Source organism: Saccopteryx bilineata, chromosome 2, assembly GCF_036850765.1.
Source record: "Saccopteryx bilineata isolate mSacBil1 chromosome 2, mSacBil1_pri_phased_curated, whole genome shotgun sequence".
Lineage (NCBI taxonomy): Eukaryota > Metazoa > Chordata > Mammalia > Chiroptera > Emballonuridae > Saccopteryx > Saccopteryx bilineata.
The window spans coordinates 804,279-831,666 of NC_089491.1; the positions used below are offsets into that span (position 1 = coordinate 804,279).

Below are 27,388 nucleotides of genomic sequence, written 5' to 3' on the forward strand. Positions count from 1 at the left end.
CCCATTCAGTGTGTCGCATCCACTGGGGGTGGTGTGTGTGTGTGTGTGGTCGGTCCAGCTGCTCGGGCCTCAGAAAAGCTCAGGGTGGTGGGCGACACAGGGGGTGTCAGCACCGCTTCTGGCATGGAGCCAAGAGAAGCTTGGAGTTCCGGGACAGGTGACTGCTAGTGCTGGGCTTTGGCTAAGTGCCTAGTCCCCGCCCTAGGCGGATCCAGCCATGGGACAGGAACTGCCCGCACTTGAACCGGAGAGTTAATATTTGTGCCAGCGCAGAACGGACGGACGGGTTCTAGGGACAACGGGCAGCAGGCCTCCCACTGCGGGTCACACAACTACCCCCATGCTGAGCCCCTTTCTCTCGTGGCGGCCGCCGCTGTTGCTGCTGCTGCTGTCTCGGTGGCCAGTCTGGGCTCAAGCGCCCGTTGCGGCCACCCTCACGGGAGCCGGGAGGACCCTGAACTGCCCTGAGGCGTGCGCGTGCGCTCCGGGCGGCCAGGCCAACTGCTCGGGGCGCGCGCTGCACGCAGTGCCGGCGGGCCTGAGCCCGGGCGTGCGCGCGCTGCTGCTGGCCCACAACCGTGTGCACGCGCTGCCCCCCGGAGCCTTCGTGGGCGCTTATGCGTTGCTGCGCCTCGACCTGAGCGAGAACGGGCTGCGCTGGGTGCACGCGCGGGCTTTCTGGGGCCTGGACGCGCTGCAGCGGCTCGATCTCAGTGCGAACCAGCTGGAGGCGCTGGCGCCTGGCACCTTCGCGTCGCTGCGCGCGCTGAGCGACCTCTCGCTAGCGGACAACCGGCTGGTGCGCTTGGAGCCCACAGCGCTGGGCGCGCTCCCGCTGCTGCGAGCACTCAGCTTGCAGGACAACGAGCTGCCTGCGCTCGCGCCCGGCCTGCTGTCCGGCCTGCCGGCCCTCAACTCGCTGGGCCTGCGCGGCAACCCCTGGGTCTGCGGCTGCGCGCTGCGCCCGCTCTGCGCCTGGCTACGCCGGCACCCACGGCCCGCGCCAGGTGAGCCCCCCGGACGCAGGCGGGATGGGGCGGCCGCTGCTGCCACCTCTTCGCTGCTTGACGCCGCGCCCGCCCCTGTTCTGCAGAGGCCGAGACGTTGCTCTGCGTGTCACCGGGGCGCCTGACGCTCAGTCCCTTGACCGCCTTCCCCGACGCCGCCTTCCGCCACTGCGCGCAGTCACTCGCCCCGCGGGACCTGGTCGTCGTCTACGCGCTGGGGCCCGTCTCCTTCCTCGCCAGCCTGGTCGCCTGCCTGGCACTGGGCTCTCTGCTCGTGGCCTGCCGCACGCGCCGCGGCTGCGCTGCTGCCCGCGGGGATCTCTGAACCCCAGCCCTGGCTGGGCCTCGCCTGCGGACCCTGGGAGCCCCGCTGCCGTCGCACAAGTCCGAGTGGACCGCGGCTGCCCTAGAAATCTTGCCTCTATCCCCTGCCCTCCCTCCCTCACGCTCCCTGCGGGCGTCAACAAACGACACAGACCGAAATGTTCGTGACATTCTTTTAGGCATCACTGCACACACTGGGTCTGGGGAGCGGTGCGGCGCGTTCCCGGGCTTCTGCGGCGGAGGGTTAGCACGCGTCCGCGCACAGGCGGCAGGGGAGGGCACGCGCTCGGACACGGGACGGGACCGGCCTGTACAAGGTGGCAGGCAGGGCTGAGAACAGTCCCGAGCCAGCGACTGGGGAAGTCCAACCTGGGCTGCATGCCGGAGGAGGCGACGAGAAGGTTCAGTCGGAGTCAGGAGGAAAAGGTCGGAGGCAGCGGGGAGCCCCAGCGAGCCCCTGGGAAGCGGCTGCCGGTTGGAGAGTGTCAGGGTCTGCAGTCCCGGGAAGGGCAGGGCCGGTTCCGCGAAAGGAATCGAAAGGAGAAGGGGGGTGGGGGTAAGAAGAGGAGAGAGGGTGGATCCGAGGCTGGTAGGGTTGGGCGCTGCAGCAGGGGTGACCCAGCCACCTGGGGCCACAGGTCCCCACTGGGGCTCTGGTGGTGGCTGGGGAAGGGTGGGCTTCAGTCTCTGCTCCAAGCCCCTCTGTCTGGGGCTAGGTTAGACCTTCTCCCCACTGCTCAGAGACCCCAGGGCCCTGCCTCTGCCGGAGCGCCCTGCGGCCCTGCCCAGCCAGCTCAGCTCTGGCCCGTCCTCGGCCGCTCTGGTCTGCGCCTCGGTCCAGCAGGGGCTGCCTGCCAGGCAGCAGGGCGGACGAATGGACAGGAGGCCCAGGGTGGGCAGTCTCGGGCGAGTGGGCTTCCCTCAGGCCTTCCCCAGCAGCAGGACCCATCAGTGTCCTTGGCCGGGCTAACTGGGCAGGTGGGCGCCTCCGGGGGCCTCACACCACGGTGCTGACCGAGGGATCTGAGAGGTTGAGCGGGCCCGTGATATCAGTGGGATGGTACTGCTGCAAAATAGAAATACACAGACAAGGTGGCCCGTTAGCTCGGCGCTCAGGGGCACACGTGGGGCCGGGACGGGTGGGCCGGCCGGCCGGCCGACCGGCGGGCAGGCGGGCGCGGCCTGGGGGAGGCTGGGGGGCGCTCCTCCCCCTGACCCCGTCGTGCTCCGGGACTCTGCGTGGGCCAGGCCGCTGTCCCGTCCATCTGTCTGTCTGTCTGCGGGGGAGGGGGGCAGAGGAGGGCGGGCAGGGCGTCTCAGCTCTCCCTATGTCGGGCACACATCTGCAGCTGGCCCTCCTCCCTCTCAATAGCACGTCGCGGCAGCACTGTGTCTTTTTGGTTTTGCAAAGCGCCGCGTCCACCCCCGGTGCTCTATAAATAAGAACCAACAATCAATACCCGCTGGCCCCGCTGGCCGCCAGGGACCCCAGCCCTGAGCGCCCAGTGCCACCCTGGCCCGGACCGGCCTCAAGACAGGGGCAGAGGATCTCAGCAGCCGGACCGACCCCACCCATCCCGACAGGGCCACCCCACCCACCCAGACCTCCCTCTGAGCAGGTGCCCAGCCCGAAGCAAGTGGGAGCTGGGCTGCCCTCCCCCACCCAGTACCCCCAGTTGGTAGGGCCCCCAGTCATTCCTGCAGGGAAGGGCCAGCCCCAGATGCCACAGGAGGCCAGGGCTGACTGGCCTGGGGGACGGTCCCTGGCACCCAGGGAGGCCCAGGTGAGGCCTCTGATGGGAGTATGTCCCTGGAAAGGCACCGTGAGAGTCTCTGAACTGCACCTGAACCAGTTAAGGGACATGACTGTCTGCTCTGGGCGGGAGCAGGGAGCAGAGGGCAGGTCGGTGACACCATCGCCTGTGTGCTCCTCCTTTCAGCTGCCTGCCCCAAAGTACCGTCTGCCGGGGATGCCTGCACCCTCGGACTGTCTCGCCTCTGCTACTCTCCGGGCCTGTGCGCCCCCTCTCTTCTTCCTGCACCCCTGGTGGTGCCCCTGGTTCAGGCCCTGCCCCTCTCTCCAGGCTTGGGCCGTCTGTGCCTCAGCTCTTGCTCCAGCCCCACTGACTCTCGCTGTTCCTCCACCGTCCCTGTGCCCAGCCCGTCTTGGGGAGAGGAGCAGTCGTGCCCCTCTTGAAGCACTCTGGTGGCTTCACCTTGAATTCAGATTGGTCTGTGCCAAGCGCTGGCTGTTTCCTGGGGGCCCGCCCCTCTTCCCATGCACTGGAGAGGGGGGTGTGTACCCGCTTCCATCTTGGAGCATGGCGCCTGTGGGCTCAGGGCCAACCTTACTCCTGAACTGCAGGGAGTCTGCTGGGCTGAGGGCTGTGCTGGCTCTGGGTGGCCCTCTCCCCACCTGGGACTGGGGTGCCCCTAGCAAGGCTGGGTCTGTTTGGAAGGTTTTTGGTCCAAGCATGCTCAGCCAGTGTGGTGATAAGCTGCCCAAAGCAAGAGGGCAGGGAATTCTGGACTCAGGCAGGAGGCCTGGTTCTGATGTGAGCCTATGGGGTGGGCCGGGGGGTCAGGAGCTGAGGTGCTTGCTGGCCTCCTTCAAGGAGGCCTTCCCTTCCTGGGCCTCCTCTGTCTGGGAGCCTCTGTGCCCCACGCTCTGCAGGCCCTGGCTTTCCGGGCCACCCCCACTCATTCATTCTCAAATCCTCTGGGGGCTGCCGGCACACCTCCTACAGGAACCTTGCTCAGCCTGGGGTGGGAGCCGCCCCCTGTGGTCCCATCCACTCCCTGCCTGACAGTCCCCTGTGGCTGGGGGCCTGTTCCAACTCCAGGCCCCAGCCGTCCACCCAGATGGAGCCAGGCCCGGCCCCCAGCCCCGGCCCACACAGAGACCACACGGAGGGGATGCAACAGGCATGGCTCTGGTGAGACACGTGAGACAGGTGTCTGGGTGGCAGGGCTGGCAGCCAGACAGATGGACGGATGGGACATCACAGCCACCCCTCCACCAGACGTGGCGGGGAGGGAGAGGGCAGCACCCCCCCCACCAGGAGAGGCTGAGAAACTGACATAACAGTGAGGTGGTGTGGCCTCCCGATGTGTGAGGAGCCCAGGACAGGGTGGCTCTGGGCTCCCAGGGGCCCCTGGGCATGGCCCCAAGGTGGTGAGGCTGACTGGCTGACCAACAACATGACACAGCTTCAAGATGGCGCATGGCGTCATGGCATGGGGGGGGCAGACTAACGCAGAGACACATGGGGAAAGAGGACCCAATGAGAGCCAGTGGCAGAAAGGCCAAGAGAGAGCGGCCTGGAGAGTCAGAGAGAAGAATACCTAGTGTGCTGGGCGAATAGAGATGAGGGCAGAGGCCACAGCGGTCGGGATGGGGTGGGGTGGGATGAGCGGGGGCACGCCTGATGCACGGGACACAGACACGGAGGGGGCGAGATAAAGAGTCGGAGACGGGACTGGGCGTTCTTCCCCTTACCGTGTCTTTGGAGGACCTACGTCTCTTGAAGCTGGAAGCCAGGGTGGAGGTGATAGCCCTAAAAGTGGCTTTCTTTTTAGGGTCGGGCTCTGCTCTACCACTCTTTCTATCCTAAAATGAATATGTATAAGTGATTAGACGGCTAAGGATGACGGCCACACCTGCCCTCGCCTGCTCCATGGTGGCCGCTGCCCGGCCTGGCCAGCCACTCAGGCCCTTGCTCCTGCCTGTCTCCTTGTGCTGGACTGCTGGACCGAGAGCCAGACACACGCAGGTGGCCTCTGCTCCTGCCCCGGTCAGGCCTGATCTCGCTGGTTGCTGGGGGTGGGCTTGGGATAGACGGTTCCCATCCGGCTCTCTTCCTGGGAGGTCTGCCTGGCTGCCTGGCTCTTGGGTGGCCCTGATTGACGGGCATCCCAAGGAGGAGGTGTCTCCCCAAGCACTGGAGGAGCGGCCCCTTGGGCCCATCAGCCATTCTGACCCCTGAGGGGGCACGCCAAGATTCAGGAAGGTCCGAGGGGGCCAAAGGCAGGTGTCGACATGAATTGGAGCAATAGACAGAGGCAGTTCCCGGGACCCTGGCCTTGGTTATGATGGCCAGGACGGCTCTGTGCCTGCCAGTGAGAGCAGCGACCAGGTCCCAAGAGCAAGAGTGGGCAGATGAGAGGTTTGGGGGCTCCAGCAACCCGTCCCCCCAAGGCCCTCCCTCTCTGCACTGCCAACTTCATCCCAGCACACAGGCTCTGGGGAGGCACCCAGAGAAAGAGAAGAGATGCAGCAAACTGGACTTGGACCGTGGGGCAGGAGCCACGGGCCGACACAGGCTGCACTGCCTGCCTCACATCGGGTGGGCCGTGGGTGTCCCTCATGCAGCCTGTCCTTTGCTGGCCGTGAATTCCCACAGACAGGGCCTGGGGTGCCAGGCGGGACCAGCTAGACTGCTTCAGACTGGAGTTACAGAATCGAGGACACAGCGAGGCATTGGGGAAGGGGGCCCCGGAGGGTGCTGAGGAGGGGTGCGGGGCGGCGAGGGCAGAATGCGCCTTAGACTCACGTGCTACGCCCAGGTGGGTCCCTGTCTTACCCTGCCTCAGTTTGCCTTCCTATGGAATGGGCGCTGGTGGGCGACTCTGGAGACAGAGGGGCCAGGCGGAGGCCTGGAGCAGGGCGTGTGGCCTCCCTTGGCCTGGCTTGGCAGTGGGCAGCCACTTGCAGGTGGGCCCCCACCAACGCTGCCCCTGGCTGTGGCTTCTAGCTCCAGTCCTGCTCACATGGGTTCCCAGAGCCAGGGCTAGTGCTTCGGCCTGTGGGAACGGAGGGGGGCCCGGGCCAGGCTGGGCCATGGGCACCAGGCCTCGGAGGGTGGCCTGCCCTACCTGCAGGTTCTTTCTCCACACGTTCACTGCGGCAAAGGCTAGCTGCATCTGCTTTCGGCGGGCATCCTTGTGCCGCTTGTAGGCAATTTCAATGAAGATCAGGAAGATGCCAGCCACGATGCCCCCAGCCACCAGCATGAAGACTCCTGTAGGCCAGGACCCAGTGTCTCAGCTCTTGGCCCACTGGGCTGCTGCAGGTCCCCTGGAGAACCCACCTACCGTCACCAGGGATGGTAAGGGGAAGGGAGGACCCCCACCTGCCATGTTCTCGAAGGTGAGAGTAGCAGGCGCATTGCTGCGTGAGTCACACTCCTGGTACCGCACCCACGTCTTGTCTAAGTCTTCCATGAAGCCGTTCTCATGGGACCTAGGTGGGTGGGGCGAATAGTGGCGGATGAGGGCCTGGGTGGGGCTCACGAGTAGGGGCGGGGCCTGAGCGGCCTCTGTCACTGAGGTGGGGCCCTTGGAGAGCGGAGGGGAGGGGGGCTGGGCGGCAGATGAGACTGACTCACTTGAGGATGGACAAGGAGACATTCTGCTTCCAGGGGCTGTCCTTGCGCATTCCGATGCCGAAGCCAGAGCGGAAGAACAGCTCGCCGGTAGTCACGAGGTCGCACTTCTGTGAGGCCTCAAACTCCAGCACCGCCGAGTCCCAGATGAAGGCATGCAGTTTGCTGCAGGCAAGGACAGAGGTTACGGGAGCCCCCGCACCGCCGGGCTGCCCTCGACCGCACGTTCGCCCTTCTTCCACCTGCCAGCCTGAAAACCTCACGTCTGTCCCAGTCCCGCGGTTCCCGTCCAGCCAGGACACTCGCACTTGTTTTTTAAGGGTGGACGCTCCCCCGTGTCCAGCCCGGCCCTCACTTGTCTCGCACGGCCTGGATGGCCTCGGCCGCACTCTCGTAATTATGCTTCTCCATGTGCCGGTACATGGTGCTCAGCTCCACCTGCCGCCGGAAGTAGATGTCCACCGAACTCTGTTTCACCGTCGCGTAGATGAACTTGTCCGAGGGGTTCCTCAGCTGCGGGGTCAGAGGCGGGCTCGCGGCTACTCTCCAGCCCCAGCAGAGGCGGACCCCGCTGGCCTCGCGACCCCGCCCCCAGCAGAGCCACGCCTCACCCGCGGGTCGTTGATGCCTGTGATGCGCTCCTCGGGCCGGTCCAGAACCAGGAAGGCAGCCAGGTTGGCAGTGTAGGAGGCCACGATGATCATGGCGAAGCCGGCCCACACCATGCCCAGGATGCGTGCGGAGAAACTTCGGGGGGCGCCTGTGGGCAGAGAACGGTCAGCTGCGGGCCTGCGGGCGACGCGGGGACCGGACGGGGCGGTGCAGGGCAGGGCCTGGAATAGCCTCACCTTCTCCGATGCCAGAGTTTAGCAGGACGCCCCAGGAGAACCACATGGCGGAAGACAGGGTCAGCGCGTCCTCTTCCTCTTCTTCGCTGTTCACCTTGAACCGGCCGAAGGGGCTGCAGGGCGCAGAGGGAGGGCGGGAGAGGACGGGAGAGGCAGCCTCGCCCGCCCCTCGCCGGCTCCGCCCGCCCCGCAGGTGGAGGTGAACGGCTCCCGGGCCGCGCTCACCTGAAGCGGTCCAGCAGGTACAGCATCACGGCCACCACGTGCACCGACAGCCCCACCAGAAGCCACAGCGTGCTCTGGAAGGGCTGCATGAAGGAGTCCAGGGTGCTCCGGGGGATCTCCTGCCGGTGGGCAGGCCGTCAGCGTCGCTTGGGCCCTCCCAGGACTCCACCCCTCGCCCCGGGCCCCTGCCCACCTTCTTGACCAGAATGGTCAGGCCCTGGTACTTGAAAGGCTTGGAAAATTCGATGTACTGTGCGCGTTCGTTGTTGATGGTCAGCGGGGCCACGATCATGTCCGCCTGCCCGCTGAGCAGCTCACCCATCATCCCGTTCCACTCCTTCTTATTGCTGTTGTTCACCTGTGGGGCGACGCAGCCGGTGGGGACGCGTACACCGGTGGCCCCACTCCACAAACAGGTTGCCGCCCTGGCGCACCGCTGGGGGGTCGCCTGCCCGTAGCCTAGCTTAGCCTGCAGGCCCCAACCACTCAGACCCACCCAGCCTACAGACCCCGCCCACTCAGACCCACGCACTCTGCAGGCCCCGCCCAGAGACCCCACCCAGCCTGCAGGCCCCGCCCACTCAGACCCCACCTAGTCTGCAGGCCCCAACCACTCAGACCCCACCCAGTCTGCAGGCCCCGCCCACTCAGACCCACCCACTCTGCAGACCCCGCCCACTTAGACCCCACCTAGTCTGCAGGCCCCAACCACTCAGACCCCACCTAGTCTGCAGGCCCCGCCCACTCAGACCCCACCCAGCCTGCAGGCCCCAACCACTCAGACCCCACCCAGTCTGCAGGCCCCAACCACTCAGACCCCACCCAGCCCGCAGGCCCCGCCCATGCAGACCCGCCCAGTCTCCAGGTCCCGCCCACTCAGACCCACCCACTATACAGGCCCTGCCCACTCAGACACCGCTTGCCTGCAGGCCCCGCCCACTCAGACCCCACCCAGCCTGCAGGCTCCGCCCGCTCAGACCCCACCCAGCCTGCAGGCCCCGCCCACTCAGACCCACCCACTCTGCAGGCCCCGCCCACGCAGACCCCACCCAGCCTGCAGGCCTCGCCCACCCACGGTCGGACCCACAGCAAGACCCTCCCACTCGTTCTGCGCTGGCTCCCAGCAATCCCGGCGTACCCGCTCTTGAGTGCCGAACTTGCCATCGGCCACCAGGTGCACCTCATAGGTGAAGTTCATGGTCCGCGCCAGCTTGATGAGCAGGTCGATGCAGAAGCCGTAGCAGCACTGAGGCACCGTGTGGCGTGCTGGGGGAGGAGGTTCGATGACTGAGGGGCTCCCCGCTGAGTCAGTCGGGGGGGGGGGGCCCCCCATACCGGCACTCGCGTCCAGGCTTCCATGGGCCTCAGCCCTGCACTCACGGCTTCCCGGCGAGGTGTCGTTGGGCCCGGTGCAGATCACTTTCTTGACGGGGTCCCCGTTGACTGTGATTTCCTCCTTGCACGTGCCATCGCTCAGCGTGGGCTTGACATACACGAAGGGCTCCTGGTGGATCGTCACGATCTTGGGGATGGAGACAGAGACCTAGCCTGGACCACCCGCCCTCACCAGCGGGTGAGGGGGTGGGGGAGGGCACTGTCCTCTTCTCAGCGCCCAGACTCCCGGGACCTGCCACACCACCTCAGCATTCAGAAGACACATGGCTTCCTGAAACACTGTGCCCTTGTCCTTTAGCCACTGTGCCCAAACTCTTAGCCACTTGTCCTTTGGCTCTTTGGCTTGCGCATCACTCCCTCCATCAAAGAAGCCTGCTGGAACGTCCAACCTGTCCTGAGCACCTTCTCTGCCGTCTCGGGGATGAGGAACAACTTGTCCCAGCGCAGAGTGTGCCTCATGAGGACAGGGGCATGTCCCCTGACGTCCCCTCGGAGCCTGCACGGGACCCAAGGCCCACAGCCACCCTTGTTGAATACTCAGCATTTTCAGCAATGAGTCCTTGTCTGGTCATCCACTCTTCCTCCCTCTGTCCCCTGCGGATCTCCCCTGTCCTCTCTCCCTTGCCTGCCTCTTCAATCTAGGGGCCCCTTGGGGTTGGAGCTGGGGCCCTCTCTCCTCCCTGTCCTTCAGGGGCTTGTAGGCTGGGGGCAGAGGGGCCTGAACCAGGCGCAGCACGTTGAAGGTGGTCCAAGGGGGTGTGTGATACTGAGCTGAGCCTGCAGTGAGCAGGGATCTGAGAGGCGCCCTCTGCTGCCAGCACAGAGGAGGGTGGGCCTGCGAGGGTGCACAGGCCTAAGCCTCCGCGGTGGGGGCAGCATTTTATCTTTTTTTCCGTGGGGGTTGCGAGCCCTTGAAGGAACTTAGTGACTTTTTAAACTTTCATTGTTTTTCTCTTAGACAAGCTATATATATTATGTATACATATAGATAGATAGATAGATAGATAATATATATATGAATGTTTGTGCTCTTTAAAAGTCAGTGTGAAAAAAAGTAGAAAGCTGGCAGCTTGGATGGGACCATCTGGCCACTGGTGTTTCAGGGTTACTTTCAGGCTCTTCAACATGCAGTGTCTGAACCTTAGGGAAAGCCCACTTTGCTTATCAGAGGCCGTGGGGGTGGGCCCAGAATGCAGACAGGGCTGAGAGGTGTTTGAGGACCTAGGACACTTGAAGAAGGTTGGTTGATGAGCTCAAGATACTCGTCTGGCGTTGGTGTGGGTCAGCATGGGGAAGGACTATCAGGAGAGTGTCTTTGGAGGAGAGAAGGGGCCCAGGAATGAGCCCAAAGGAGCTCAGGCCAAGGAAGAGAAGCAGTGAGGGATGGTCCTACAGTAGGCAGCGCAGGGAGCTCCTAAGGGTCTGGGGAGGGAGTCTAGGAGGGAAGTGCCCACCCCAGGGAGTGCTGCAGGGAGGCCAGGGCCGTAAGAGCAGTATGGCCCAGTCATGGCCTCCTGCCACGAAGCTGGAGTGGGGGATGGCTAGGACCACCTGGAGGAGTGATCAGGAGTGCCACAGTGGCCTCTCTAGGACCAGAATTCAGCACAGAGCGCTGAGGCTGAAGTCCACAGGATGACCACCCATCGATCTGGCCTTTTGTCCTCCACCAGCTTGTCCCCTGGGGAGTCTTGTCCTTAACAGCTTCCTCGGATTTAAATGGGGTTGGGTCCCCTGGGCACTGGAGAGAGCCATGGGTGGGGGCCGACAACCTCCTCTCCCCGCTCCACCTGCTCTCTGAGCCTCCTCTGTGGTGCGAGGTGGGGGTACAGGCAGCCAGGGGCCAGTCTTGTCCCCACTTCCTTCAGGTACTTTCATTGACCTCGCTGTGCCCTCCTCTGGGTCTGAGGAGTTGGAAGGCGTGTCCAGGGTGTGGGTGCCGGGGCAGTGCAGCGGGCCCCACCTTCAGCCTGGTGGACATCTGGTACCCTCGAGGTTTCTCTGTCTCTCCGCCCGGCCAGATGATCTTCCGGTCGTTGGGGATGACCTGGGGGTGGGAGTATGAGATGGAGGGTGGCCACGCAGGGGTCTTGGCCCCAGGACTCTAAGGCCCCAGCCCCCACCCCCTCGTGACCCCCACCTACGTGGGTGCCGTTGTAGATGCCCACTTGCACCAGCTTGCGGTTCTGCAGGTTCATGATGCTGTAGTTGGCGAATTTACGGTCCCCGTCCTCGTTGAACTCCACACGGCCAGTCACCCCGTCCGCATACTTGGAAGACATCAGCACTCTGGGGGAGGCAGCGTGGGTTCAGCTTCTCAGGGCCACTCCCTCGGTGGCCTCCTGAGCAGCCCGAGCCTTACTTTCCGCCTGTCCCCATCCCGGTCAGACCCTGGAGCTGTGAGCCTGGCGGGCGGGTGGCGTGCTGGTCTGACCTGCCTCCACCAGGTGGACAGCCCAGGTATAGCCGCCGAACAGCTCTGTGCACCAGGCCTTGTGTTGGGGGTTCTCTGTGGTTTGGGACGTTCAATCCTCATAGCAGCCATCCTCACTTTACAGACAAGGAGGTAGAGGCCCAGAAAGGACACAGTGCCTGTTTGCCAGTGAGCGGTTGAGGTCCTGTCTTTCCGCACGCGCACACCTGCCTGTGTGCACGGTAGCCTGCCCTTCGGGACACACCTGTGTACCCCACGTGATCCTTGTGTGGTATGCAGGTACTTGTGGCATGTGTGTGTGTGCCTCGTGCTTCTCTGGGCCTGTGTGCCTATGTCTGTGCCTGTGTGCACCTATGCGCCTCCATCTGCAGTTGTGTGTGTGCTCCTGCTGTGGGCGTGGCGGACTGCGTTGGCTACTCAATCTGGGGGGTGAGATCTAGTGATGAGCTGGCCCTGCCCACTCTGGTGCACAGGGTTCAGGGCACTGTGAGCTCACTCCTGCCCCCCTGTGGTTATGCACTTAGGTCTGGGGCCGACCCTGGCTCTCTACAGGCTCGGGTGCCAGCCCTGCATCCATTGTCTGAACTCCTGGGTCCCTGGAAGTGCCCGGTCCCCACCTCTAGCGGCAGCCTCCTGCCAAGGGCTGTCAGACACCCTAGGGAGTGGGGTAGGTTTTCAGGGTTGGCAGTGTTCAAAGCTAGGGGCAATTTAAAAGCTGTGGAGGCAGCGACCTTCAAGGTGTTGGTGCGAGTGGCACACGGGACAGATGACTATTACAGTGGAGCAGGTGGTGGAAGGGAGGAATGGAGAGAGGAGGGCGCTGGGGTAGGTGACTGCATCTGGAGCCTGTGGGCAGCGGCTGAGCTGGACCAGACGAAGGCCCGATACCTCCACCTCCTAACAGCCCGGTCCACCTCCGGTAGAGCGGCCCCGCCCACCTCTTAAAGAGCGGCCCGGTTTTCCAGATGTTGGTGTTGCCCACGCAGCCCCGCGGCGGGTCGGTGATGTTTTCCTTCTCCAGGAGCTCGTGCACCGCCTGAGCCACCACGCCCACCGCGTCGCTGATGTGGGCCGACTCGTTCTTGCCGTTGATGAGCTGCAGCCCGATGATGCCTGGGGCAGAGCGCGCGCGCTTAGAGCCGGTGGGGGAACCCCCACCCCACCCCACCCCCACCCCCCGCCGGGCCCAGCACTCACCGTCAGGGGCGTAGCGCAGGGCGTTCCCCGAGATCTCGCGCTCCCCCACCAGCCACACGTACCCCGAGCCGGTCATGTTCAGCATCGCCGCTGCGCGGTACACGGTGGCAGCGTCGTCCTCGCTGTAGGGCAGAGGGGGGTGACGGGCCAGGATTCCAGCCCTCCGGGAGCCAAGGCCGGCTTCCAAGTCCCCAGCCCCTCACCGGGAGCGGGGTGCCTGGGAACACCACAGGGTGAAGTGGCCAGCCCCTGCCCCCAGCCCACGTGAGCCAGGGGACCCCACAGAGGTGACATGGGTTGGGGTCCAAACCCCCAGAGCTTCTCTGGCTCTCTTGCTGCGCCCTCAACCGTGCCCTTGTCGTGCCATCAGGGACAAGGTGGCCTGAGACGCCCTTGGCATGAGATGCCCTATGGCACTGCATATAGACTATCTTATTTAATTCTCACAGGACCCCTACGAGGCTGCCATTAGTGCTATCCCTGTGTCAGGAGGGGAGACTGAGGCACTCAAGGCACATTAGCGGTGATAAGCAGCAGAATCAGGTCTGTGCCTGGACAGTTCACCCCCACACACCTACCCTTGTGCCCTCCTGAACAAGCCCCAGAACCTCTGGTTCTCTGTGTCCACATCTGAAATGGGGGGCTGGGGGCCCTCCAGGTTGGTCAGATGCTGGGGGGACCCAGCACCTGGGAACTGCCCTGAGAATTGTAACAGAAGCCACAGGAAAGACAGGAGGGGTGCTGCTCATCCTTCTGGGGTCTGCAGAAGCAGCTTGCTCTGCCCAGCACGCAGGCTGGGACCTCTGGCAGGACAGAAGACTGACCTTGCCCGGCAGACACACATGCTCTTAAGATCTTGTAGTGTCATCCTCATGGATGAGGCCCTGTGGACCCAATCCCCTAGGCAAGGGTCCCCAAACTTTTTACACAAGGGGCCAGTTCACTGTCCCTCAGACCGTTGGAGGGCCGCCACATACAGTGCTCTCCTCTCACTGACCACCAATGAAAGAGGTGACCCTTCCGGAAGTGCGGTGGGGGGCTGGATAAATGGCCTCAGGGGGCCGCATGCGGCCCGCGGGCCGTAGTTTGGGGATGCCTGCCCTAGGGCTTAGGTCTCCCTGGTCTGGAAAAGGACTTTGGACCTTGGTGAGCTGTAGAGCTATGGGGAATCCTCCCCAACTCCCACCTTCCCTTCCCTGCTGGGCTGGACCTGGCCCCAGATAGAGCTGGACCATGGCAGGCACCTTGCTTCTCCGGTGCATGCGCAGTGGGGTGGAAAGGGGTTGAAGAGATTAGCTGCCTGGTGAGTTATTGTCACAAAGACTCTGACCCTGGAAACCAAAGTGGCCCTAGGTTGTCTAAGGGGTCTGACCCGAATTTTCCCAAGAATTAACCAACGAAGATATAAAAACCTTCAGCATTTGCTCAAAATGACAGGGCTAGTGTTGGAGGTAAGCAACATCAAGTAAGGGTGCTCCGGGCAGCCCCACACTGGTGGCCTAAACAGGAGTGTTCAGCCTAATCACTGGCAAAACCGGCCATGCCCGTGTTGGGTGCAGTGTGCCCACTGTCAGCGGTGCCCACAAAACCTGGCAGGGCTGTGACATTTGTCAGGTGGAATGACACGCATCTATGCTTGTATCTTGTAAACGGATACTCCTCAGGAACACAGCTGCAGACAGAAGCCTGGCCAATCCATCAAACTGTTTTATGGAAATAGCTGGCTGCAGTAAGAACGGTTTCAGGAAGATAACAAGAAAACGTTTGGTAATGAATTCTCTGCAGGGGGTAGAAAATTAGTAAAAAAAAAAATTAAGATTGGCTCTGATGGGACCTCTCTGCAAAATGCATGAAGTAGGAGCCAAATGTGTCAGCTTGGAGTGCCTGGGTGGAGAAGACTCGAGCTAGCCACTGCCCCAGGGACAGTCAAGCATAGCCTTGCCACCCTGGGCTTCTGGAGCCGGGCACGCTGGGGGCTGCTCTGCCCTCTGCTGTGGGACTCTGGCACCTCTGCTCCAAGGAGACTGCCTTGTGAGGGGTGGCGTCTCTGCCAGCCCTGCCAACCCAAAGGCCTTGCATGGATGGACACAGAGGGGTGTTGGTGGTGTGCGGATGCCGTGAGTACTGTGCTTTGGGGGGCAGTGTGCTTAACTGTGTGCACACATGTAGCATGTGGTGTGGTTTATATGTGATTGTGTACATGTGTGCACTGTGTATGTTGGTATAAAGTATATGCATGCATGGTGTGCATGCACTTGTATAAGGTCTACCGGAAAGTTCTGTTCGTTTCTATCACAACAAGTTTTGACACGTAAGCACGTTTATTTGGCGCATGTGTGCCTCTCTATTTTTATCACTTAATGGATACATACTGACGTAGCAAATTAACTAAAACAAAGTTGATTCACGTTAGTCTTATGTGTGAAGCCATAGTGTACCCATGGCTACTGATAAAGTTCATTTACGCCACTGTAATTTTTACAAATTTCAACAAGGAAAAATGCTACAGAAGCATGTCTGTCGCATCCACCATATTCCCCGGACTTAGCACCCTCTGACTATCACTTGTTTTTGTCCTTACAAAATTTTTTGAAGGGCAAAAAATTCAAAAATGAAAAAGATATCAAACAAGCACTGTTTCAGTTTTTCGCATCAAAAGATAAAACATTTTTCAAAAATGGGATATACAAATTGCCCTCACGCTGGCAAGAAATCATTAATAATAATGGCAATTATATTATTTAATAAAGTTTATTGGCGGTAAGAAAAATTTGTATTTTCTTTTATTCCAAAAACGGACAGAACTTGCCTGACCTGTGGTGGTGCAGTGGGATAAAGTGTTGACCTGGAAATGCTGAGGTCGCCAGTTCGAAACCCTGGGCTTGCCTGGTCAAGGCACATATGGGAGTTGATGCTTCCAGCTCCTCTCCCCCTTCTCTCTCTCTCTCTGTCTCTCCTCTTTCTCTCTCTCTGTCTCTCCCTCTCCTCTCTAAAAAAATGAATAAATAAAAAAAAAAACGGACAGAACTTTCCGGCAGACCTTATATATAGGTGTGTATATATGTATTTGTGTGATATGCCTGCATGTGCATGCATGCAATATTTTGTGTATATATGTGTGTGGTGTCTGTATGGTGCCTGTGTGAGCATGTGCATGCATTGTGTATGATGTGTATATGGTACATACACATGTCTGTGTGTATGTGTGTATAAGATGTGTGCACATGCATACAGTATGTGCATGGTGTGTGTTCATGTGTATGTGTGTGTAGAGTGTATGTGCTCATGTGTGTTTTGTGTATGGTGTATACATGGTATCTGTGCATGGTGTGTGTGCAAACACATGGTGTGTGCATGTGTATGGGAATGGTGTGAATATGTGTGCCTGTGCACATGTGTATGCATGTTTGTCCAGGTCTGTGGATGTATGTGTGCATGTGTGGTGTACATATAACGTGTGGGCACATGTAGTTATATGGTGTGCGCTCATATGTGTGTGTGTGGGAACATAGTTCATGTGAGTGCCTCTGTGTGTCTAGTGCATATTCAACTGTCTGCTATGACCACGTTCCCTTCTCTGGGCTGACCTTTATTGGAGCCACATTCGGCAAACCAGTCCTCAACCCTGGAGTTAGTGACATGAGACAAGACCTTCTCAGCCCACATCAGAAGGCCTTCCCCACGTATGCCTGCAGGGAGACCAGAGGGAAAACAGTGGCAAAGTGCTTGCCCCTCTGCTGGGACCTGGGTGTGGCGGGGTTCCATAGATTGGTTTTCCATGTGGCTTTCTGGACCATGTCTTGGTAATTACAATGGGTGGGTTGGTCAGGTGTAATTTGGGGTGACCTCGTCCTTTGCAGTTGTACTCAGCAGTTGAACACCTATGTTTGGAGTAACAGCTTCCTTGGTTTGCTCTGCCTTGGATGAAGGGGCCTTCTGATCCCCAGTCGACTGTCCACAGGCCCATCTGCCTGCCGATTGGTGCACCCACCCATCCATCCTTGCGCCCCACCACATCCTCCCAATCTCCCGCAAGCCCTGTGATAAGTGAGAAATAGAAATGAATAGAAAAATAAAAAGGGAGGGAATGGGCGGGGCTTATTCTGGGAGGGACTTTGCTCTGGGAGGGGCTTTCTCTGAGTAGCTCCGGGTTGGGGTTTTCTAAGTGGGGTTTTCCTCTGGGCGGGGCTTGCTCAGTGCACCCTCCTGACTTTCCCTGGGCACATCCTTGAACCTTTCTCCAGAAACCCTCCCCCACAGCGCCAGGGTTGGATGGTCAGCGTGGGCAAGGAACTCCTGACTCTCAGACCCGACTGACTTTGCCACTGTAAAACAGGAGGGGGGCAAAATTGTCACCCTCTTTTTGCACCTCTGTGGCTGGAAGTGGGGCTGCTTCTGGCCTTCTACCTTCAAGACTCCTAGGTTGTCCCTGTCCTGTGATCTGTCCCAGGCAGAAGGGCACATCTAAGTCTGTGCCAGAGGTTTGTTGACTGAATGTGCAAACAGACACCTGCCCTGGGACTCAGGTAGTGCTGCCTCTTTCTGACCTGCAGGACAGCAGATTTGGGGTGTGTTCTTCTGGGCAGAATGATCTCTGCAGTTTTTCTGCACTCGGTGGGAGCTCAGCAGAGCTTCCAGGACTGGGCAAACAGTGGGGTGGGCCCACCCAGGCGCTCTTGGCTGTCCCGTGGGATGGGGCTCTTCTCTTTTCTCTTCTGGGTAGCCTGTAATTTCCTTTTTGAGGAGAACCATTCTTAACCATTGGAAAAGAAGGGGCTTTTTATGGTAGGCTGGTCCCTGAGGTTGTGGTGTGGGCTCAGGCCCTGTCAAGGGCAGCTTGGTTTCCACACGCCTCTAACTGGTTCTCCTCTCCTGCTGTCTACTCCAGCGGCTCCAGGCCTTCAGTCTACGGACTCTAGAGCTCTCCCTGCTGTGGGCCTTCCCACCTGGGCTCACCTGCGCACCAGTACATGTCTTCTCGGGCCCTCTCCCTGAGCCTGGGTCCCAGACGCAGTATCAGCCCGCCTGTCACCGGGGCCGTGTTTGCCTTCCTAAGGGCAGGGGCTTGTCCGTACCCCACCCCAAAAGCCCAGCTCAAGGCAAGTGGCAGCAGCGAAAGGGAGGGAGAACCCAGGGAGGGATGGACAGACGGACGGACGGTGTCCCACCTGCCAGGCTACCAGGTCACCAGGTGTTCGAAGTGGGGTCTCTCTTAGGCAAGGGCATTTTGGAAGCTGAAACTCAACTTCAGCCCGATGGTGCCCCAAGCCTTGGCCCAGGCGGGGGGCTCCTGCGTGAAGTAGGGGGAGGGCTCAGCCCAGCCTCACCTGGCAGAGAGGATGATGACCCGGGCTTCCAACTCCCGCGCCTCCATCAGCAGGGCCGTCACGTTCTTGGTCCCCGGGTCAAACTGCAGCACTTTCTCAGCCTGTGGTGTGAGCGGGAGCATTAGCAGGTGACCGGGGCAGGGGACATAGTGCCTCAGGGGCGAGAGTTGGGCCGCAGCCGCTAGGAACCCCGAGGCAGCTCGGCTAGGGCTGCCCCGGCCTGCACCTGCCACCTGTGCTGTTCAACTGTCCTCCTGGCTCCTCGCTGGCCTGGCCTCGCTCGTCCTTGCTGCAGCCTGCTCGCTGTCCTTCGCTGCGCCCTGCTCTCTGCACCTCTCTCTGTCTGTCACTGCTGTCCTCTTTGCACTGAGCATGCAAGCTGAAGTGGGCCGAGACGCAGAGAGCGTGCAGCGGACAGGAACGAGAAGAGTTTTGGAATGCAACTGGGAGCAGAGATGAGGCTGGCTTTGCCCACACCACGGGAGATCCTCTCGGGCCTGACTCCACAGGCCCCTGCGGAGTGGCCGGACCCCAGCAGGCAGGCGGGCGGCTGGACGGGTGGGCTCCCTCCTGGGTTCCACGAGGAAACCCCGGGGGTCCCAGAGATTCGCATGCACTTCCCGGAGAGCAGCTCCTCTTGCGGCATGCCTGCCTCTCAGGCGCAGGCCAAGGCCGCGGCTGTGGTGGTGGGCCGCGGGGACCCACGCGGCCGCTCCTGCCCTCTCCTGCCTGTGGCTGCCTGTCTCACGACCTCACTCTCCTCACTGCTCTGGCCCTGCGGCTCCGCTGGGCCGGAAAATGGCCCCAGTGGCTGAGGCGACAGAGGCCAAGGCTCCCTAGTCGGTGGGTGGCGTGCACGTCCATGCATATATACCTTGGGTCCGCGCTTGTTGTCATAGGACAGTTGGTCGAGGTTTTCATAGTTCCTTTTTTTACTCTGATGAATAATGTGCACAGAGAAAATATGCAGACACAGAAGAAGATTATAAACGGTTGAAAATGACGGCGCTAAAGCAATCACACCACCTCCTCGGCACGTCTGCAGATGGGCACGTACCTGGAGCTCGCAAACACCTAGGCCCGGGACGGGGCAGGGGCTGGGCAGTGCTGGGGACGAGGGGCCCAGGGGCCACTGAGGCTCCTGGCCACAGAGCTGTGCTCTTGGAAATGGTCGCAAGGGGGAGAAAGGAAGACCCTGCCCATGTCCATGCCAAATGGATCCCTTTGGGGTCCCACCTGCCGCACCCCCCCTGCCATGCACCTGCTGTGTGGCCCCACCCCACATCAGTCCTGAATGGGGGTTGAGCAGCCCCTCCCTGTGCCTGCCCCTCTGTCCCCTCCTCCCCATGTCCCCCCTTCAGCCTTTCTAAGAGCTGCCTATGTTTTGTTCTCACTAACTGGTGTGCACACACCCGGTGGCCCACTGCAGAGTGGAGGAGTTTGTGTACCTATGTATGTGTGCACAGAGGTGATCGGCGTTAGTCTATGTAAGCCCACAGGCAAGGCCAGTGCTGTGTGTGTGCGTGCACACGTGTGCGAGACGGTGGGATAAGGCATGCCCGTGGGCCGCATGCCCGTGTGGGAGTTCTTGGCGGTGCAGTGGGAAGACACGTGGTCTGAGTCTGTGGCAGGAGGTAGAGAGTGACTCCGTGTGCCTGTGAGAGTGTGCACTGGTGGTTGGGTGTGAAGAAGTGTGCCTGATGAGTGTGTGAGTGTGCACTGGGTGTGTGTGTGTGCACACAGCCCTGGGAGGGTATGCCAGGAAGTAATATGCCTACCAGGTGTTGAAGGTGCTGTCTCAAGAGGGGTAGGGCCCCGAGGTACTAATAGACAGCCTTCCCTCCCAGCCTCAGCCAATCCCCAAAGCAGGAACCCCCAGGACCCTCTGGGTCTGCTCTCTGGCTTCACCCACCAACCAGCACCCCCTAATCCCTTCAGGGATCTATGGCACTTTGGGGCCCCGGAGTTGGCATTAAGTTTGTTGAAGCCAGCTCTGACTGCCCAGAAAGAACATGCTCCCCACCCCCCCCCTTGGCCTGGCCTCCCCAGGCCCTCCCCAGCCTGGCCTCCCTCCCTCTCTGCCCGGCTTGGTCTCCACTCCATCCGGGGAGCCCGTGACCCAGGGGCTGAGGGCCAGGGGTCTGGACTGGGTGAAGGCTCCCCCTGGGCCTCTGGTGAGCACCAGCTCCTCCTCAGTCTGGCAAGAGGGGCGGGCAAGGGAGGAAATGGGGGTCTCCTGGACCCCCAGAAATCGCCACTCTGTTCTCTGCCAGCCCCACAGAGTGGGGCTAGGATTGGGGAAAGGTGGTCAGTGCGTCCTAGAAGTATATGCCTAATCGGTCCCCAGGAGAAGCCCCACCCTGTGGTGGGAGGTGAGAAGAAAAGATCAGGTCAACAGAGGGACGGGGAGGCCTGAAGGGGGCCAACCAGGGGCGGGTGTTGAGGGACAGCTTTGTGTCCGCTGATGGGGCTCTGGCGAGGGCAATGGCAGCTGTGAGATGGAAGGCTGTGTGTGGTGGGGGGCAAGACCGGTGTGAGGACACTGAGAGGGTCACAGCAGGGGGCAGCTGGGTTCTTTCGAAGGGAACGAGGTGCAGGGTCGCCATCCCTGAGAAGGGCGTCCTAAGGGAGGCCGCTGGGGACGGGGCAGGAGCGCCCCGAATTCTGAGCCTGGCTGGCGGGGGTTGGGGGGGGACTGCGGGGGCGGGAGAGAAAGGGTCCGGCCAGAAGCGGACCCGAAGGACGACTGGGTGAGTGGGTGAGTGGGTGAGTGGGTGGACGGGGCGGGGTGTTTGCGGAGCTCCAGGTGGTCCTGCCCTCGCCCCGCAGGGACTGACACGAAGGAGATTTCGACTAATGGCAAAAGCAAGTGAAATGAGCCGAGGACAGGCTGGGGCGGGCGCTCGCCAGACGTGGTGGTGCTGACCATGCACGATGGAAAGAGAAGTGTTCACACACGGGCCACAGACACGGCGCAGACCGCTGCTCCGCCTGCTGCGCAGGCGCCCCCCGCCCGCGGCCCGGGGCTCACCTTAGACTCGCGCTCCTCCAGCAGCGTCTCCAGGCGCTTCTGCGCCGCGCGGCCCTCGTGGTCGTCGCTGACCAGGAGGATGATGTGGTTCCAGCTGTAGACGCGCATCATCTCGAACCAGACGCTCGACTGGTGGGAGTAGGGCGGCACCGTGCGCAGGAAGCTCAGGTGGATGCTCTGCGGGAGGCAGGGCGGAGCTGAGGGCCGCCGGGACCCCCGCGCGCCCTGCCCTCCGCCGCCGGCCCGCCCGCGGCCCTCTCCCTCCCCCGCGTCCTCTCGCTCTCCTCCGAGGAGTGGCGGCCCCGTGTCTGCCCAGCAGCGCCCAGCACAGCTGTCAGGTGTCTGTGGAACTGTCCTTGGGCTGAGCCCCCTCCCCCATCTGCAGGCAGCCTGCCCCCGCTGGACAACTGGGCTCAGAGAGTTCCCCTAGACCCTTCCCTCCCGCCCCCCAGGGGTGTCACACGGGCCCTTCCCGACTTTGTTAGGAGGGCCTCCCTCTTGGGGCAAATGTTTCATTTCTTCTCCAAAAAGTGTCGAGATTGTGCTTGCTGGTCCCGCCCACACCAGCTGCCAGGGGCGTCCACGAGGACGGGGAAGGAAGTGAGCTCTGCCCTGGGCAGTCCAGGCCTTCCGCCTGTCCAAGCAGTGCTACAGTGTCCTACTAGTGTCTCCGCGGACCCACTCTGATCTCGTGGTCCTCTGAAACTTCCAGAATTATTTTTTTCAGCTGCTCCCCCTTTGCGAACTGGGGTCAGTGCCTTGGAACCCCATTGCAAGAATGCATGCGCCTTGGCCTCTGTCCATCATCCACCTGGTCACGTGGCCGCAAGAGAGTTGTATTGAATAGTTGGGGGTCTTGGAGTGGGTCTGACCCAGGCCTTCCGGTCCATGTGTTGGGCACAAGTGAGCTGCGAGTTGGAACCATCTGTGGGGTCAGGGTGGAGCTGGAGGTTTGGCTATAACGTGGGTCCTCATGCCGGACCAGAGAGTTGAGCCAGGGTCTGGATCTAGGCTGGGGGCACGTATGCTGCTCTGGCTGCTCCCTCTATAGAGGCGTTTTTCTCTTCGCATTTGAGGAGGCTGGTGCTCAGAGACAAAGAGGCAGTGGCTGGAGTGCGCAGGAACGAGCCGCCCACGTCTCCACAGTCAAGGGCACCTTGGCTGCTTCCCAGGGCTTGCCGTTGGTGCCTGTCACCTTTCAGTGGGCCTCCTGCCTGAGTGCAGGTGTGTGTCACTGCACATCTGGAGGGGCCTGTGTGTCAGTGTGAGAGTGTGGATTGTATCAGTGTGTGTAGGAACACTGTGTTATATGAGTGTGCATGTGAATGTGAACGTATGAGCGTGTGATGGTGTGTGGTGTGTACATGGTGGATGTGTGCAGGGGTAAGAGACGGTGGACTTGGTAGCTGTGAGTGTATGTGTTATGTAACTGTGTATTTTTTTTATAGCATTAAACACATTTATTTACTAACCAAAGGGTTGATCCTAATTAAACCAACATTTGGAAACAGTTGCATGTAAAATGTTTATGATAAAGGGAACTGAACAAAGTAATGCAAAAAATAAAAATAAAAAGCATGGAGCAGTTTGCTTGTTGAACTGAGCTTGTTTATCCTCACAGCTAATTCCTGTCCGGAAGGATGATGGAATTCTTACTCTACTTCTTCAGAGATCCGAGTACAGGTGATGTTGTTTATGATGCCTTCCAACCCTAATTTCCCGCCTTCCAATTTCCTGCTTACGGTGCTTTCCTTCCCGTCCCAGTCCTGCTGCTGAACCAGGGCGCCGAGTACAGAGTTGCACAGTCTGAGTTTTTCTGCCATCAGCAGTAGTTTCTTCAGACTTCTCTCCCAGGTTACATGAGAACTGTGTTGTTTTCAACGTGCTCTCAGTTTTTCGGTGAGGTTCTTGCCATCAGAAGTGATAATACAGTCTGGTTTGGCCATGGCGCCCATTTTCCGCAAAGCCATGCCCACTCCTAGTTCTTTCGTGTACTCGTCAAAGCCTTTGCTCTCCACCAAGCGCCATCTTCCTGCCAGCTGCTGAATGGTGGCCGTGGTGGTCACAGGAGGCCCTGCAGCAGACCTCAGCAGGGGAGAGTGCGGTGCTGTGGGTGTGGCAGGGTAAGTGTGTATTTATTTATTTATTCATTCATTCATTTTTAGAGAGGAGAGAGAGACAGTGAGAGAGAAGGGGGAGGAGCTGGAAGCATCAACTCCCATATGTGCTTTGACCAGGCAAGCCCAGGGTTTCGAACCGGCGACCTCAGCATTTCCAGGTCGACACTTTACTGCGCCACCAAAGGTCAGGGGTAAGTGTGTATTTTTGTACATGTACATGAGTGAGTTTGTGTGTTAGTGAGGCTATGAGTATGTATAGGTGTGAGTGTGTAAGCATGCACAAATGTGCATATTCGTGCATCACCTTGTGTATCTGGACCCCAGAGCCCCTAGTCTGAATGCCTGTCCATGTCCCCCGTTGTGGGCAGCTGCTGGTGGCCCTGAGTCACAGGAGCTGTGGGTCTCAGCATGGGGCAGAGTCACTGGGCCAGCCAAGGGGTCAAGCTTACCTTGTCTGAATAGATGGACATGCGGGTGGTCAGCCCCAGGACGGGGATGCGGTAGAAGCCGGCTGTGTAGGAAACGGGGGTGGGGGTGAAGTGGTCATTGGGGGTGGGTGGATGGCTGACTAGGATGGCATAGACCTGTGGACAAGGGGACAGTGTCAGCTTGAGCAGGGGTGGGTTGCCCCCTGCACCCAGTGCCCTACGCTGGAGCCACTGTCCAGACACAACAGAGGCTGAACTGGGCAGGCAGACGTGGGGGGAAGGGTTCTAGGTCATCATTAGTGTGCACACACCCACAAGTCAGGACCCCATAACCACCCTCTGAGTATCAACAAATCATAGTGGCAAGCCAGAGGCAGAGCAAGGTGGCAGGGGGGGGGCTGACAGAACACACAGGAAGATGACAGACACCTCCTCACGCTGCCCCACCCCCAGGCCTCCTCTCACTCCCCTCACAATGCAGGAGCTGCCTTGAGGTGTGTACTGAGACCCTGACAGGGAGGATGAAGGCTTGTCCCCTGGCTGTACAAATCATCCCCAGAGTGGATCATGGAGAAGGCTGGTGCTGAATCAAGCTAAAAACCACACCCATACCACCCACTGTCCTCGTCCCTCATCCTGGCTCCGAGCTGGTGTTCCAGAGACTGAGCTGTATGTGGCTGGATGAGGAGCTACCCAAGGACTCCATCTCTTAATTGGTGGCTTCTCAGGGTGAGCTCGCTTGCTCAGTTTGAATGAGACCCAAGGCCAAGGCACAGAGTGGGGTGGGTGGTGGGGCAGCTGGACCCTCCTGCCCGGACCGAGCCCTGTCCCCTAGGTGAGGAGTGGGAAGGGGCAGACACTAGGATGGTTCCACACATTCCTCACAGGACTTATGTCTGTCCCAACTCTGCCTTCCTCCTTCTGAGCCACAAGGACCACCTGCTTCTGCAAATGGAGAGGCCATGTGCGCTGGTCCCAAATGGCCAGGCAGTGGTTGCCACGCCAGCACAGTGCTTGGCTAGCAGGGTGTGGTCAGCAAGCGACAGCTATTGCCATCACCTTGGCTCGTGGGGCTGGCTGTTCTCTGTGGGAACAGTGCCCACTGATTGCAAAACTGTGTGTTGGAGGAGGGATCCCCAAAAAGGGTCTTACCTGGGCCCCTGATTACCCTTTCATGTCCCGCTCCATTCCACGTGAAACATGTGACAGAAGCCACTGGCCACAGAAGTGTTACTCAGGCATAGGTGCGGCTTGTGAGGTGGGGAGGGGGGAGATTTCTGAGCCAAACTCTAACCTGCCCTTGGCAGGTAGATCTGCTTGGACTGGTCAGCCCTCCCCTGGCCTTCACCTCCAGTTTGCACACAAAAGTGCCCGATCAGTGTTTGCATGAGCATGCGTGTACATGACATGAAGATGTTTGGGAACACATGCTAGGAATGCATACGTACACAGTGTGCCCCCAACGTGTCTGTATTTTATGTGCATTTGGATGGGTGACCTGAGCCCAGCATGTGTTTGCATGTGCACCCGGGCATTCAGAGTCGCATGTGGCACGAGAGTGTGTGTGTCCTTGTATGTGTCTGGGGGGCAGGGAAGGGCAAGTGTGCATGTGCAATTGATTGTGTATTGCCGATGTGCATGGGTGGGCTAGTGTAAGTTTCTGCCTCTTTGCCATAGGCCTGTGTGGAGAGGAGCGGATGTGAGCTGCACACCCGGGGGCGGTCCTGCCTCTTACATAAAGGGCTGCAATGCAGTGATCCTGCAGCTTTCATTGGAATTCAGCAGCAGCGCGCCCAGGGGCGGACAGCTCCCACAGCGAAATCCTGAGTCCTGTCTTCCCCCTCTCCCTCCTCCCCACCCCAGCGCCCGCTGCCAGCGGCTCCCACGCTGAGCTCTAATGCCTCTCATCCCTACCCTGTGGCACACCTGGCTTCAACATCTGGGCATTTCCCAACTCATACAGACCTGTGGCTGGGGGGAAGGGGAAGGAGGAAGGGAAGGAGACCTAGAAGCCAGGACAACGATGGGCAGCAGGCTCATCCTGTAGAAAGCTTTGCAGGCAGAACTCCCTGCCTGCCCGGAGTCCTCTCACCTCCACCCCACCTCCCACACACGCGGTGAGGAAACCCACTGCCAAATTCCTGTCCCATGTCAGCACACACCGATTAGGACCTCAGGCTCTGGAATCCTTCTGAGGACCGGCCCCAGCAGCAGGTGACCAGTCTGGGGGCTAAGATGGAGCACCATCTGCTAGTGAGACCAAACCCTCTCCAGAACGAGCCAGCTGTCTTGGGGAAGGGTCCTTTCTTCAGGAGAGGGAGAGGGCCGGGAAAGGTGGATGAAACGGGGACAGCGGGAGGGGTGGAGAAGGAGGGGGAGGGGGATGGTAGGAGGTAGTGGGGGAGGGGTAAGAGCTGGTGCGTCAGGGGTCCTGGGGACAGGGACCGGGCACCTGGCTGGAGATGAGGTCCTCGCACACCGACAGGGCCATCTGGATGGCGTTGGGCTTGTGGGTGACGGAGGTTGCGTTGAGCTGGATCTTCCAGGAGCCGTGCCGCTTGTTGGCCTGGTTCACGGCCTCGCGGAACACCTGCTCGTGCTTCCGCGTGCTCAGCACCGCGCCGATGTTGACGATCTTGGGGTCGCAGGCAGCACGGGCGAAGGAGCAGGAGAAAAGCAGGGCGAGTGTCAGCAGACGCATGGTGCTCATGGGCTCCGGGCAGCGACCCGGCTCTGGGCAGCACGAACGCGGGGCCCTCGGCCCATCCCCAGCGGGGCGCCCCGGCCGTCCTGCGCGCGCCCGATCTCGCGGTTGGGGGAAGCCACGTCCCCAGGAGCCTTAGGCCCAGAACGTCTTCGGGAGGGAAAGCGGCACCCGAGCCTTCGGCCGGCGGGGACTGTCCTGGGCTCGCGTGGGTTCCTGGCCCCGAGCGACCGGCGCTGTCCGCGGTGCTGAAGCGGGTCTCGGCGTGGCTCCGTCCACCTTGCGCAGAGAGGACACCGCGGAGGCGAGTCCTCCACGGGCTTCGATGGTCCCAGTCTTGACGCTGCGGCCACTGCGGCAGCTGCGGAGCCTCGAGCGGGACCCACGTCTTCTACCCCTCCCGCCGTCCCCGCTTCTTAACACGGAGCGGAGGGAGGGCGCCTCCCGCGCCAGGGTGTGCGCCTGCGTTCGTGTGAGCGTTCGCCGGAGCGCGGAGAGCGGGGGGAGTGAGTGTGTGCGCGTGTGCGCGCGCGTCTGTGGAGTGGGCACCGGGACAGTGACCTGAGCTGTCTTGGACCTGAAAGGAGCTGAGTTTAAGTAGCTTACAGTGTCACCGCGTTCGGTCTTGTGCGTGAACGAATGCTGCGGTGCCAGTGTGTACATGGGTTTGCTCGCGCGCGCGTGCGCGAGTCCTCATCCACAGTGGTGTTTCGGGACCTGACTGCGGGCTGGTGTCGCAGGGGTGTGCAGAGGCCCTGAGCCACTTTCATCTGAGGGAGGGACAGTGCAGCACCCCTCTCCAGAAGGCTCAAAAATGGGGAAGAGACACCATCTGCCTGGCCATGTGACTTGGATGGACTCCCCCAAAAGAGTTGAAAAGAATAGAAAGGATGACAGCGGCTGCCCCAGTGTTTAACTGGGTCTTCTAGCAGAATCTGGGGGTCTGGACCCAAACCAGCTATAAAGA

General features: G+C 60.6%; 2 protein-coding genes and 1 pseudogene across 13 annotated transcripts; 1 reads left to right on the plus strand and 2 right to left on the minus strand.

Annotated features, from left to right (window-relative positions):
• LRRC26 (leucine rich repeat containing 26) lies at nt 1-1,490 on the plus strand. The gene is made up of 2 exons (XM_066255650.1): nt 1-1,007; nt 1,094-1,490. The coding sequence occupies exons 1-2, from the start codon at nt 341-343 to the stop codon at nt 1,330-1,332; spliced, it is 906 nt and encodes a 301-aa protein (XP_066111747.1). The 5' UTR covers nt 1-340; the 3' UTR covers nt 1,333-1,490.
• GRIN1 (glutamate ionotropic receptor NMDA type subunit 1) lies at nt 1,491-26,989 on the minus strand. Of its 12 annotated transcripts, none has more exons than XM_066255641.1 (21): nt 26,170-26,979; nt 23,739-23,873; nt 21,170-21,346; nt 19,013-19,075; nt 18,139-18,239; nt 12,812-12,933; nt 12,553-12,727; nt 11,325-11,469; nt 11,144-11,227; nt 9,169-9,310; nt 8,927-9,054; nt 7,982-8,146; nt 7,789-7,907; nt 7,564-7,676; nt 7,327-7,475; nt 7,071-7,228; nt 6,719-6,880; nt 6,464-6,573; nt 6,207-6,352; nt 4,831-4,941; nt 1,491-2,397 (listed from the first exon to the last, which is right to left on the minus strand). In XM_066255641.1, exons 1-21 carry the CDS (start codon nt 26,425-26,427, stop codon nt 2,329-2,331), a joined length of 2,832 nt encoding a protein of 943 aa, XP_066111738.1. In that variant the 5' UTR covers nt 26,428-26,979; the 3' UTR covers nt 1,491-2,328. The 12 variants fall into 12 exon arrangements, with proteins under 12 accessions (XP_066111738.1, XP_066111737.1, XP_066111732.1 ...); XM_066255640.1 differs by having other exon boundaries at nt 1,491-2,764; XM_066255635.1 differs by having other exon boundaries at nt 1,491-4,941; nt 26,170-26,989.
• Nucleotides 22,631-23,580, minus strand: LOC136322701 (fatty acid-binding protein 5 pseudogene; annotated as a pseudogene).
• Nucleotides 26,990-27,388: the final 399 nt, after the last annotated feature.

What these genes read in the sequence shown, in the direction of transcription:
- GRIN1 (XM_066255635.1), bottom strand. Translation starts at nt 26,427, where the DNA reads ATGAGCACCATGCGTCTGCTGACACTCGCCCTGCTTTTCTCCTGCTCC. An exon ending in GCATCTACAACGGCACCCAC is followed by an intron (nt 11,228 to 11,324) that starts GTAGGTGGGGGT and finishes TCCCACCCCCAG; the next exon opens with GTCATCCCCAACGACCGGAA. An exon ending in AGTTCGGCACTCAAGAGCGG is followed by an intron (nt 8,147 to 8,926) that starts GTACGCCGGGAT and finishes GTCGCCCCACAG; the next exon opens with GTGAACAACAGCAATAAGAA.
- LRRC26 (XM_066255650.1), top strand. Translation starts at nt 341, where the DNA reads ATGCTGAGCCCCTTTCTCTCGTGGCGGCCGCCGCTGTTGCTGCTGCTG. An exon ending in GCACCCACGGCCCGCGCCAG is followed by an intron (nt 1,008 to 1,093) that starts GTGAGCCCCCCG and finishes CCTGTTCTGCAG; the next exon opens with AGGCCGAGACGTTGCTCTGC.